Genomic DNA, 12,897 nt, shown 5'->3' with positions numbered 1-12,897 from the left:
TCATTTTGGAACTTGAGTTATTTCTTTGTGTTGCACAGAGCTTCGACAAACAATACTGTATGATTTCCCTTAGAATTTGTTACTTGAAATACAGCGACAATTCAGCAACAATATATGAATTTTCACAATTGGTTTCAAAGAAAGTCTTAAAATATTTTTCTATTCAAAAATGAAATAAAGAATCCTTTATAATTTCTTTTCCTTCTCTTCACTTGCCCTTCATATTTTGTTCATACTCTAGTGTTTAGAGAATTTAAGTAGATCAAAGCCTTCCACCTACATTCCATCTCATTCTCTCTTTCTACTGTTCTTTCCACGTATGATGGGGTAGAATTTTCTTGTCAGTGAACAGTAATTATGTGACATCCTTCTTGCTATAATTCCACTTAAGAGTATTTAGTAGCTCTGCCATGAACAATGTCCACCTTGAGTTTGTTGTATTTTCAATACCATTTAAAACCTGATGGAGTTTTTCAGAATAACACACTAGTATTATTTTTCTACTTTGGTTTTAATGGACAAATTAATGGGCAGAAAAGCAAAACTAGAAGGTTAGGGAAAGCAAGTATTTCAGATTAAATGCGGTGCCATGTTAGCTGGGCTTTTACTGAGCTTACTTCCAGACTGAATCCCGAATGTTGTGCTAGGAATTAAAAGCTCGGATCTTAGGCATTAGAGAGATCTCGGAGTGGTATCCAGACCCTCCTGAGCACTGAGTTGGTCAGCGTGCTGGTATCCAGAGCTGAGGAGGCCGAAGGGGGCGATTCACCCTGGTTTGCCCATTGTCTGCTGCTACTGCTTCCTTAGGATTTTTTTATTCCACCAGTCTTTGCCCAGATTTCTTTCAGTTTCTGATCATTGATTAAAAATCTGGAGTGTCATTGAGCATGGTGAGGTCCTTATCAAGGAGAATATAAACTACTGGAAATGCAATCTCAGGATATCTGTTAGTGCAGTTGAGAGTGGGAAGTGCATTGGGAATTGACTACTTGTGTTAATCTGTCCTTTTAAAGGTGAAATATGCAGGCAAAACTATGCGTGCAGGGTAGAAAGCACCTTTTTAAATTTTACTTTATGCATTAAACTTGCTGTTCCCTAGTTAAGGTCACTGTGGCAATTCATAACCATTTTAGCTGAAATGTGGACATTTAATAAGATGCTTAATTTTTTTAAGAGTTCAAAGGTGAGGGAAATTGGCAGCATTTAGGAGGAGGATAAGAACGAAGAGACCAAAAAGGAAAGAGAAAAAACAAACAAAAAACCCCAAACCCAAACACTGGTAGCTATTGCTTGCATAAAAATTTTACCGTGTTGTAAGGAATTATACTGTCTGTGCATAGAGAGGCTCCCTAGGGAAATAAATCTAAATCCCTTCTGTTACCAGTTACATACAAGAGGCTTCCAAACCACAAATTTTTGGCAGTGTTTGGTTTGTTCTTGTTTTTCTAAGTGAGAAATGAAACCTGATAACATGCATGATAGCAAGGATCTTTGCTGAGGCCTAGATAACTTTCTCTAGAGGACTGGTGATGCTGTATCTAGAGGAATTTCTGCTTTAAAGATATCAGTTCTGAAGGTCAAAAACAAGTTTTAACAAAAAGTCATGATCCATGTTATTTGTAAGGTAAGTGTTGCAGAGAAAACAGTTAAATAATCCACCAAGATTTGTTACTTCGGCTTTATCTGTATGTGAAAACCAACTGATAGAGGAGTTCTGCTGTTTTTTAGTTCTTCTCCAGTGTTGCATTCTAAAAAGATACTCACATATGTATAGTCACATCTCATTTCATCTTGCATAGGCACTTGCAGTTAGAGCTCTAGTTCTGCATGTGGACCTGGGCTGACTGAGTCCTGCAGGTCAACTTTCAGAGCTATAAATTACACTTCTCTGGCATAGACGCTCCTGTTGCAAGGACCAGGGAGCTGGGAAATTAGGTGATCTTTAAAAAAAAAATAAAAAAACTATTTTAAAAAAGGCACTTACAGGTTCTGTACAAGCCCTGAACATCTGTACAGAGGCGCAGATGGGACGTGGCTTGTGAAGAAAGGTGAGGATTTGTGTGATCTTGCAAATGCAGCAGCATTTCTAATGCTGTGTCCTTCATGGGAGATTTGCCTGCTAAATCCGTTGCTTTTAGGCCTCTCAGCAGGTACATAGCCCATGTTAGGAATTGTGTGGTAGGAGAACACATGGTGTTTCAGGAAGGGCTTTGGGTGTGTGGTTTGGAGTGCCAGGGGAGGGCTGTGACACAAGGTCCTGTGAGCGCTCTCCCACTGGGGACAGCCTTGGCTGCGATGCTGCTTTCTAGAAGCAAATATCAAAGTAACCTAAAGCCACAGGAAAAAAAAAAAAAAAAAAACATGATGTGATTGTGCTGGGTTTGGGTGTCCTGACAACATAGGAGAAGCGAAGGGTGATTTAGCCTCGGGCACTCACTCTCTGCCCGGGAGAGCACATAAACATCCATAATGGCCATAAACATCCCTAAGTTGCTGGCTGTTCCCTGCCACGGTTGTTCTTTGCTGAGAGACTGCCAGAATATTGTTCCTGCCGAGGTGGCTTTACATCTCAGCCACGGTATAAATGTGTGATGGTAGTAATATTCTAATAGTCAATATGTTTAAAAATATTTATAGATGGGCTGTTTGGATATCTAGTTTGAATAATCTTTTTGTTCAGCTTGCAAGAGGATGGCTAAATATATCTCCCTGTGTAAACAGCGTTTCCACCTCAAATAATATCAGGTGAGGAAAAAAAAAGAGTGTACTTTCTCATAAAAATGCATTAAATAAAAGTCATTAAACACTGCATTTTATCTCTGGTTGCCTAGTAACAGCACAGCCACGTCAGCGAGCGCCTCCGTTTCAGGTGGAGCAAACTGCGGCGCTCAGAGGGGGAGAGGCAGCCGGGAAGAAGTCATCTGGATCCCAATGTCTGCCCTAAATCATGGCACTGTGTTTTAATGAAAAAGTGAAGGGTTTTTTGTGCCTAATTCTCCAGACATTTTTAACACCAACATAACTTTCCCCAGATGCATAGTTCTATGCTGAGAAAATTTTCAATGTTTTTTTTTTTGCACAGTAGTGGTTTGCTATAAAATGCCTCTGTTTGAAGGCAAAGTAAGAATCCTTTTTTTTTCCTCACCTGAATTTCCCAACCATGAGACTTGTAACTGTACCGTGGTGCAGGAAGGACATGGGAAATTGGAGTAGGCACTGACTTTGCATGAGGTTTTTTCTGAGGGGACCAGAGTCAGCATGTGAGGCCCAGGAGGACAGGTTACCCGTGTCCTTTAGCGTCCGTGCGAATGCTTGAACCGCCCGGATGGCTGCTGAGCGGGAATCCGAGCAGATTGCTGTGGAGGACAGGTTTGAGAATCCCATCTGGTACAGGATAGGTATTGGGCTGCTTTGTCCAGCAACACTGTCAGAAGGTTTTGGCACAAGCAGCAATAGAATTCCAGCTGCCATAGTAATTTATTAGTATGAGTATGGAAAACTGGATGTTAAGCTCCTAGGGGTTAGAAGGGAACTTAGATTGCATGAGTGGGTATACATGCGCACGTTCTGGTTAAATCCTGCATCGGACATGTTTGTCAATTTGGATTTAGATAAAATTAATAAAGTGAGCCTAATTGTAGGATACAGACGCTCATTATAATCTTTTCTTCCAAATGAAAGTGATTAGAGCGAACACTTGAGGGAGCGTAGCTATGGAATACAAGCTCAGGATGCTTAGAAAGCACAGAAGGCAGAACAGCAAAATTACAGGAATGACTCCTAGGAGCGCTGACCTCATGAGCTTTTAGGTTTGGCAGATAAAGGCTTCTAGGAGGTAAAAAGTAGTTAAGGACTGACCTTGTTAAGGGCTTGTGTGCAACCTTTCGCACAAAGAGGAAGCATTGGAAGAGCAATGGGAGATGAATTTAATGTCATCGCAGTTGTCACTATCATCTCAAACACAGAAACAAAAAAATGATGGAAACTGACACTAAAGTCAGACTTCTGCGGAGGAGCATTTTTTAAAAAAATAAAAAGCCTAAGCACATACACAAAAATTCAGAAAACATCAGACCATTGCTAAATAAAATAGGAAGGTAGCAAGACGTTCTTAGGGAAGGACATACATAGGGAGCTGGAAGACCAAGGACACTGAGAGGCTGATATTTCGCTGCTAAATGAGGGGAGGGAAAATTACCAATGCAAAGTACAAAGAAGACTGACGTGTTTAATGCTTTTTCTGCTTTAGACTTCAGTTATGTTAAAAAGCAGTTTGATGGCTGTTGCTATTTCTATGGTGTCAATCCTAGAAGGTTCAGGAACAAGTCTGAAATGGAAGTCGAAATGCAAGGAAAGCTCCTTGAATTATTTACATCCCTTTCCTACAGTAATTTTAGTTTCCTCCTCATCTGCCCCTAAACGTCCACACCTAGACTTGAGTGTTCTTTAATTGCTTTTATTTCCTTTAACTGTATTGGATTCCTTGTTTGTGTTTGTTAATGGAAAGGCAAGACAGAACAAAGCCAACAAAACATTTTTACAGGCATTATGCAGACAGGCAGTCTCCTGGGGATTGGAGAAGCACTGGAATATACTGGGCTAGAGGGGGCTTTATAAGGTAGTTACTTTTACATTTAGTTAACATGCTTCTGATTTTCAAGAGAAGAAACTTCTTTAATAGTCAAAGTAAATTACAGATTTTTTACTGTTCATTTTCTTTATACATAACCTTTAATTATGTGGATTCTGATTTGGCAGTCAAAGTAGCTAAAGTAGGAATGTTATGTTAATTGGTTAAAGTTAATAGCAGATGAGAATATTGCTACTTGCTGACTTCAGACAGTTTTGTCTGCACCACGTTGCGCTGAGAGTTGAATTTGTCTTTTCAAAGTGATTCTTGGATGAGTGTCATGAGCTTTAAGTATTCAGCTTCAGAAGTTCATTGTGGGGATGGTGGATATAATTTTTCAATAAAAAAACTTGCATTAACGACAACAATGACGCTGGATATGCTAAAGGAAGTTTGTGGTAGGTCAGTACATACTATAGATTACCAGGCAATGTGCTGTCAAAGTTGATGGATAGCTTCTGCTTACTCATAGAGCTAAATTATTTTTTTTTTTAGTAATAAGTAGTTGGTAGAAAGCACAGTCTGCTGGACATTTGAGGAGTATTTTGTTAACAGTACTCATGTTCCGTGTCAGGAATACTTGCAAATGGATAAGACTTCAAAATAGGTTGCAGTTCCCTTTGTATGTACTACATACAAATGACTTGCTTTATGACTTGCTTTATGTAACATGCATTAATTGGACAAATGCTTTGTCTTTGTGTTTTTATAAATAATGTTTGCCATGTTATAAAAAAGTTTTTTTTTTTTTTAAGTTTCTGGTGGAGTTTGAGTATAAAGTCATACGGGTTTGACATTAAAACTCAAAGTCTTACAAAAAGATTGTTCACAGCGTGAGTGACAATCTGCGGATGTGAAACAAATGCCTTTTTACAGATGCTCAAAATACTGAGATTTGAAAAGTTGCAGCCTTGTAACTATTACTACTATGAGAATTTTGGAATTGTCATTTCAAACAGCAGCTCAGATTTTAATCTTCTGTTGCAGCATCCTTCCTTGCAAATACTTTAAAAAATAATTATTCAGTGAACAAAGTGAGGATTTAAAGACCAGTAAAGGATTAAGATATCAAGGCTGTCTTAACTTCATATATTGTTGTTTTTCCTTTTGATGTGTGAGAAGGCAGAGAAAGTGATACATACTGAAACAGGAGATTGTTTGAAGATTTATGCAGTGGGTTTTTTTTTTTCTTTTTTTTTTTTTTAAGTAGGGACAATTCCCCGTTTTGTCGATCTTTGCAGTAAGTCAAAAGTATTGGATTTTTTTCTCTCCTTGTTGAAAGAAGCAGGGAAAAACAAAGATGGGACAAATATATTCCTTATAAAAATGGAGATTATAAGTAGCTGATGTAAGCTAAGCTAATGAGCTAAGGAGGGCTCTCCTGATAAAGCTGTAGGTGCTTAACTTTTTCTCCTATTTGTGCATATGTATTTTGGATTTTGACAGGGATATTTGGTTAACATGGGGTTCTAAACACGGCAATTTCTAGCATGGATATTTATCCTTAAGAATTTAAAGTGCCAAATTTCTCAGGCACTCAAACCCTCAAGAGCTGTAAATGAGGCCCAAGCACACAGAATCACAGGTTAAGGTTGGAAGGGACCCCTAGAGATCATCTAGTCCAACCCCCCTGCACACGCAGGGTCACCTAGAGCACGTGGCACAGGACTGCGTCCAAGCGGGTTTGGAAGATCTCCAGAGAAGGAGACTCCACAACCTCTCTGGGCAGCCTGTTCCAGTGCTCAATAGGATCGAAAAATTAATCATCAGAAAAGATCTCTTCTCTTCTCAAGCCGGTCATCATGGTTCTCTTGAGCTGTCTATATACGCGTCCAGTGTCTTCCAGCATTCATGCATTGAGGGAAGTAGAAAAATACAGCCTTTCTTTTTTTTTTTTTTTTTTTTTTTTTCCAAATATTGTCTTATATTTGAAAGAGATGTGGCATAATATGTAGGAACTAGCCTGTGATTTTAAGACACTGTAGACCTAAGGTAGTAGCTGTGCTAAATCTAGCCGTGGTGCCGTAGGAAGGACCTGTTGCTGGTGGTGAGTCCCCGCAGGTTCCACGCGGGCTGAACAGCCGCCGTGCAGACACAGCCGATGCGGTCAAGCACCAGGCAGTTCCCGAGGAAGGGGAGAACCACATCAGTTACGTGAAGCCGTCCACCCAACCACCCACTTCACGGCAATGCCGGGGCTTTCAGAAATTGCTAAATGAATCAAGTAAAGGTTTCTGTAAAAGCTTTGTTTTTTTAATAATGTGTACGAGCTACCAACAGAAAAGATACCTCAGATTAATGTGTTTCTATTTTTGATGGAGACTGAGGAAGGGTTTTTTAGGGGATGTATTAGCTTCGTGTGCTTCAGCTATTATTACCCCAATTAACAAATAGAATAGAAAGCTTGGTGTGACTGAGAGATTACAGATCATACTTGTTAAGACTTTGAGTATCAGGCAATTCTTCGCAGCTTTTGGAAGCTGATAAATCAGATTTTTCTCACTAGGTTCTGATAAACAATTTCTTTTTTCCTTCAATGAGGGTTTAGTTTTGATACATTTGTGTCAGTTTCAGCTTTAAAAAATATTTTTGATTCCATGAAGCACTTTGTGTTATATATTCCCATGCATGCAGGCAGTCTTCAGGATGGATAGGGAGTTTCAGTTTTCTTAATATTTGTTACTTGTCATCTATTGTTACCAAGTTGCCATGATTTCTGAATTAAGCTAGTGAGACTTTACTACTATTGGCCGCTGTACTACTGTCATTTCTTTTCTTTCTTCCACTGTTTTATTAAAAAATACTCTATTTTCTTCCTGAAATTTTACTCATTCAGAATATTTTGAGTTTTCGGATATCTGCTATGCTTTTGAAGGTGAGGTACAACACCGCTGTCCAGAGAAAAGCCAAAATGGTAGCATGCACTTTTTTGAAAAATATTTATAAGTTGTTACTGTTCTTAATGAATATGTGGAGTAAGGACAATTAATACATGCGTCTGTGTAGGGTGTCATTCTGTGATGATGTGTCCTTTTGTTGTCTTTAGTAAAGCACTTCACGTTTTCCCTCTCTTCCCAGAGGGAACCAGGCACTTAATTTGCTACTAGATCCCTGCTGCCTTATTGTATGTCTCGTGTTCAGTACAGTCTGGCCTAATTCTTGGGTGTATTCCTTGAAATTTAGAGGACTTTAGTGGGCCTTACATATCCTGGAGAATGCAAATAAATCTCTCCGAGTTCTTTGAAATTTTCCACTCTTCCTTCAGCAATTAAAATAATTTCATACCACTTTTGAAAGTAAACCTTAATTTTATCTCCTGACCTCTGAGTTATATTCCTTTGAACATGCAGGAGATGAGAGATCTCTTTCAGTCTCTCTTCATTTGCCATTTCTCTGAGCAGTAAAATAAAAGCCTACTTGTTTAGGTTTCTGTTACTCCTGATAATTTATGAATAATTTTAATAAAAGAGACAGTTATTTATTTTTACCTTCTAATCAGTTCAGAGGTTTCAGTCTTATATGTTTTGCAAATGAGCAGTGAAGGGATTTCTTATTAAAGCAACATAACTTTCATTTGCAAAAATGTTAAATTGCATCATTTTGATAGTTGGTATTATGAGCAGCTATTCTGTTCAAAAGGGGAAACATTACAGGTAGGGCCTGTTTGGCCTTAATTGGCATGTGCCCCTGGTACAGATTCAGTAGGTTATTTTGCTGTTAGTTAGTATTTAAGGAATAGGGAATTTGCAGGTGGATTTGGGATTTTTTGTTTGTTTCTCCCTCCCTCCCTCCCCATCCTGGCCTATTATGTTGGTTATTTGCAAAATAATTATGTCATATAAGCTAAAATCTATTTTCCAAAATTGCCCTCCAGGCTGAGAAAGTCCTTTTATAACTATTGAGTGTAAATGGTTATTTTTCATTTCGTTTTAAGTACTGAATACAGATTGTGTGCTTTCTAATTAAGAGGTGAAAACATAATTATGTGCCAGTTTCTGTTGCGCTGTTAGTTGAGTAAAGTAAAATTAAGTATTGAACACTATGAAATCACCTCATTTAATCACGGGAATACAAGCTGCAAAAGCGAATTGATTGTAACCTGGATGGGTTCATTGATGCCTTATATCCAAACAGCCAGATTTTAAAAAGGATTTTGAATACTTATTTTGAGAATATTCACAGCTTTCAGCAGTGTGAAAAGTATCTCCAGAAGTATCACATTGTATTCTAAGCCCCTTGGTTTTTTTTCTTCCCATATTGAAGAATTCTATTGCCATTAGGTTATAGCTTAGTTGTGTGGAAACTGAGGTTTATGAGTGAAGCAACTGAGAACATTTCACTTATTAGAACACATCTAATTAGGCTGCAAAAATAAGTAAAAAGTGAAATATTCAATTTTTACAATTCCTCTTAAGTGTTTTGGCATGGATTGGTATGATATTACCATTTCCTTGACAATTTTTGGTTAAGTGTTGTGTGCGTTAAGTGTTAACTTAATGGAAGTTCATCATCTTCCAGGTTCAATTTCCCTCTCTATAAGCTTTTGTAAATTCTGAAGTAAAACTTTAGGAGAATAAGCTGAATTTCCATAAGCAAAAATAAACTAACTACTTGCTTAAAAAGGGAAGATTGGATGTAAATTACGGAAGGAAGTGAGATTGCGAAACAAGTGACCATTGATTCTGCGACTGTTGATACCCAAAAGGAATGGCAGGAGGCTCTTGTGAATCACAGCAGAGAGCAGCTTTTATGTTTTGCAGATAAAGTAGTATTTGGAAATGATTGAATTCATTCATTCTGCCCTCATTGTTAGTAAGCACTTGCTAGCTAGGCATATTTGCAAGGATACTTGCATAGAGGAAGAAAACAGATATTGTGAAGCTCTTGAAACAATGGAAGGATTTTCCTGCATCAGGAATCAGAGCTGTCCAAAGAGAGGAAACATAGCCTGTGTGTTCCTTCAGAGTTCCTTCAGAGTCCTTTTGAGCTTTATCTGCATAGCAATGAGGTACTAACTTTCTATTTCCTGGTTGGTGAAGGTAAGATTTAAAATGATCACATGTGATCAAGACAGTCTAAATGATAGCAGAATATTTGTCACTCACTAATTAAAAAGAAAATACAGGAGGTTCTCTACCCTGATTGCTTCCCTCTCTACACATTGCCAGACTTCATAGTGTGTCTCCCAGGCAGTTTGTCATATGATGATTTTTGATGTTGACAAAGATTCTTCTGTACATGCCAAAATAAAGCCTGAGGCAAGATGAATCAGAGAGAGAAAGAATAGAAGGAAGAATAAAATCGAAAAGTAGAGCAGGAAGAAAAAAAAAATTGTGACACTGATGCACACTGTCCTAGCTATTCATATAGATGATTTCCTAGCTGTTCACAGGTGATTGATGCTTAGATTGGGCATGCCTTGAAGAAGAGAGTCACATGCAAAGAAACTGGATGTTCCCAGTTACAAAACTATTATTTTGGGGTTATCATCCTTATCTGGAAAGATGCTTGGACGGTGTCTTGCGGTGGTCACAGTGGTGCTGTGTACGCGGTTACGTTGCTGAGTCCCTCAGCCATCAGATTTGGTGCAGTTCCAGTTGGGTTGGCGCGGCCTCCTCGGCGGCGCCAGCGGGGCGGGCAAAGGCAGGGATGCTGGGGAAGCAGCAGGCACCCACATCCCTGATTGCCCTGTGGGGCTCCGGGCTTTCTAATTTCTGCCACCACAACAGGCTGATTAATCTCACTAGCAGGACCGGATGATATAAATTCTTGCAAACATTACAAGCAATTTGATAATGCCTTTCTAAAAATCTCTTTTACTGCTTGAAGGATATTTCCAATCTGCTCAGTTTTAATTATAATTGGTACTTGTTTGATAATGGTAGAATGTGGAAATTGCAAAGCAGCAGTGGAAATAGAGCGTGTTTGGAGATTGTGTGTGAACATGGAGGTGCTTCAGTATGTAAGAGTCCTTTGGCTCTCTTAAAATTCCTAGGGTAATATATATTTTGTTTGTCTACATAGACAAATACTTACTTAGGACAGCATACTGGGAAAATAAATGTGTTAGTGGTTCTTATGAAGAAAATGTATCATGCTGATGGCTGTTTCCAAAAAGCTAAAATTCTAAAGAGTTAAGGGGATAGAGGTAATAAATGATAAAATCTGGCATTGTTTGTTCAATTATTTATTCTGTGTATTGTAAGGGTGGGGAGAACGCAGTGTGTCAAGTTTTCTGATAGCATAATTCTGTTAAGCCAGCTGAACTTGCAGGAAAGATTCTGGTTTTACAGTACCAGTTACTAAAGCAGATTAAAGTAATTCTGTTGTAACAAGATTCAAATTAGTAGCCATTAGTATTCCCAAGACCTAATTTTTCACCTGATAAATGAAGACAAATGTTAATTAGAAAAGGTGAATTTGGCAATTCAGCTGGTTGCAGAGCACCTGCTTGTATATGGCTTAAATGAAAAGTCTTTCTTTTCCTCCCTTTTGATCCTGTTCTGGCAGTAGTACTTGGAGAACATCATCATCAGGGCTTTTTCATCTTTTACTAGGTTTGACTTGGTCTCCATTTGTATATTCATGTGTAAAATAGGAGCCTTCAGGTTAGTGAGACAGGGCATTAATGTCATTGTACCACTTTTTCTGAATGGAGTGTTTCAAATTTTTAAAATCCTAAATTGATCATCTCTGTATTTTGTAAAAACTCTCACAGCTTTTCACTTTATGGGTGTGTGATATGTGTTACAGGTTAGTGAAAAGTGGGGCTCATGTCACTGTGCTTGCTGTATTCTCTTCCTCACAACCTTCACTTTAGAGAACCTGCCTCTTGTCTTTTCCTATGTGCTTACTACATGGTTCCTTTCCGGGTCAGCTGGGACTAATCCAATGATCATTAGTCTGTTAATTTTTCCCTCTGCTGCTTTTTGTGGTAGATTGGTTTGTTTATTTATTGTCACTGCAAGGCACAGTAAGAAGGTAATTGTCCATCGGATGTACTATGGATTTTATTATTGATCACATTGTGCAATAGCAGTAGGATGTCAAATTGGATTTTAAGTTCTTTCGTGTTGCTTCATCGTCGATGGCTGCTAAGGGATGCAGCCTTACTGAGATGCTGTATTCTGGGTTCTTTGGGGTTCCTAGGCTTCTTTCTTAAACATTCCTAAAAATCTAACTAGTTCCTGATAATGTAGTTCCAAGCCATTTGATTTTCTGTTGAGTAGATTTTTTTCAGACGTTAGCTTTGACCCATTGCTTTGCTTAACATCGTATATTTCCTCAGTAGTGCTGGGTCTCCAGCCACAGAAGGGGAGACAACCCTGAACTCAGCCAAAGCAGGAGGGACAGCCCGAGTCTCTGTGGTGCCCCAGGGAAGCCCCATCTAACATAACACCATGTGCGGTTTAGTGCCATTTTGTGCTGCACCTCTGTTTCACTATATATCCTCCAATCTTGCTTAACATCAATTACTGCCTTTCAAATGTTTTCAGCATTATCACCGAGTATGGTGCAATATAACTTCAGTGCAGCTTCTGAGTTTGTATGGTTAAAATTTGTGCTTCTTGTTTGTACTCTGGCTTTTTGCCAGCAGTATGTCATTTTCTCCTGTTTACATGTAAAGTAATTATATGCACAAAGACCTTTGATGTCAGTACACATGGTGTATTTTTCTAATGTGATTTTGTATAATTTGGGCTGTTAGAACATCAACTTCTCTGAATTTGTATGTAGAAATAGCCTTGAACTGAACAAAAAAACAAGTAAACAAAAGTCAGTTGCAGCATGCTGCATGTGAAAGAAGATCTAAAAGAGCCTATTTACATGATATTTCAGATATTTCTATTTTGTCCCATTATTTGCATCTTCTTTACAGTGGACTTGATCCATTCTGTATATAATATTTGAATTTTTATGGCCAATAAAATAGTTGCATCAGTAAAAATTTTCTTTTTTCTCTTTGTAGGTGGAAGAAATTGTTGATATAGGAGCATTTGCCCCAGAAGATATCCATGTTCCCAAAATCTATGTTGACCGTCTGATACAGGGAGAGAAGTTTGAGAAGAGAATTGAAGTAAGTAGTTCAGCTTCTAGGTAATGACATATTTCAATTTGGTTTTTGCTTGTTTCTTTTTTTTACAGATTTTTTTTCTCTATCCACTAAGTGTTAGTGGTGAGGAAGCAGTATGAAAAAGACCTGCCAAGCATCACTAAGTATTGGAGAACAGTAGGTAGATAGTGCGGGCTGACAAGTCTGGTGTGTC

General features: G+C 38.4%; 1 protein-coding gene across 1 annotated transcript in view; it reads left to right on the top strand.

Annotated features, from left to right (window-relative positions):
* The window catches only part of OXCT1 (3-oxoacid CoA-transferase 1), a 62,733-nt gene that overhangs the window by 22,037 nt on the left and 27,799 nt on the right, over positions 1-12,897 (top strand). Inside the window, exon 8 of the mRNA XM_088540314.1 lies at positions 12,600-12,707. Within this exon, the coding sequence (XP_088396440.1) occupies positions 12,600-12,707 (108 nt within the window). The remainder of the gene's footprint in view (positions 1-12,599; positions 12,708-12,897) is intronic.

The sequence above is a fragment of the Tinamus guttatus genome, unplaced genomic scaffold (assembly GCF_059628265.1).
Source record: "Tinamus guttatus ecotype Peru unplaced genomic scaffold, ASM5962826v1 Tinamus_guttatus_pri_ptg000059l, whole genome shotgun sequence".
In the NCBI taxonomy this organism is placed as follows: domain Eukaryota; kingdom Metazoa; phylum Chordata; class Aves; order Tinamiformes; family Tinamidae; genus Tinamus; species Tinamus guttatus.
Note: the sequence above shows the minus strand (reverse complement) of the source record. Positions and strands in the feature narration are given on the sequence as shown.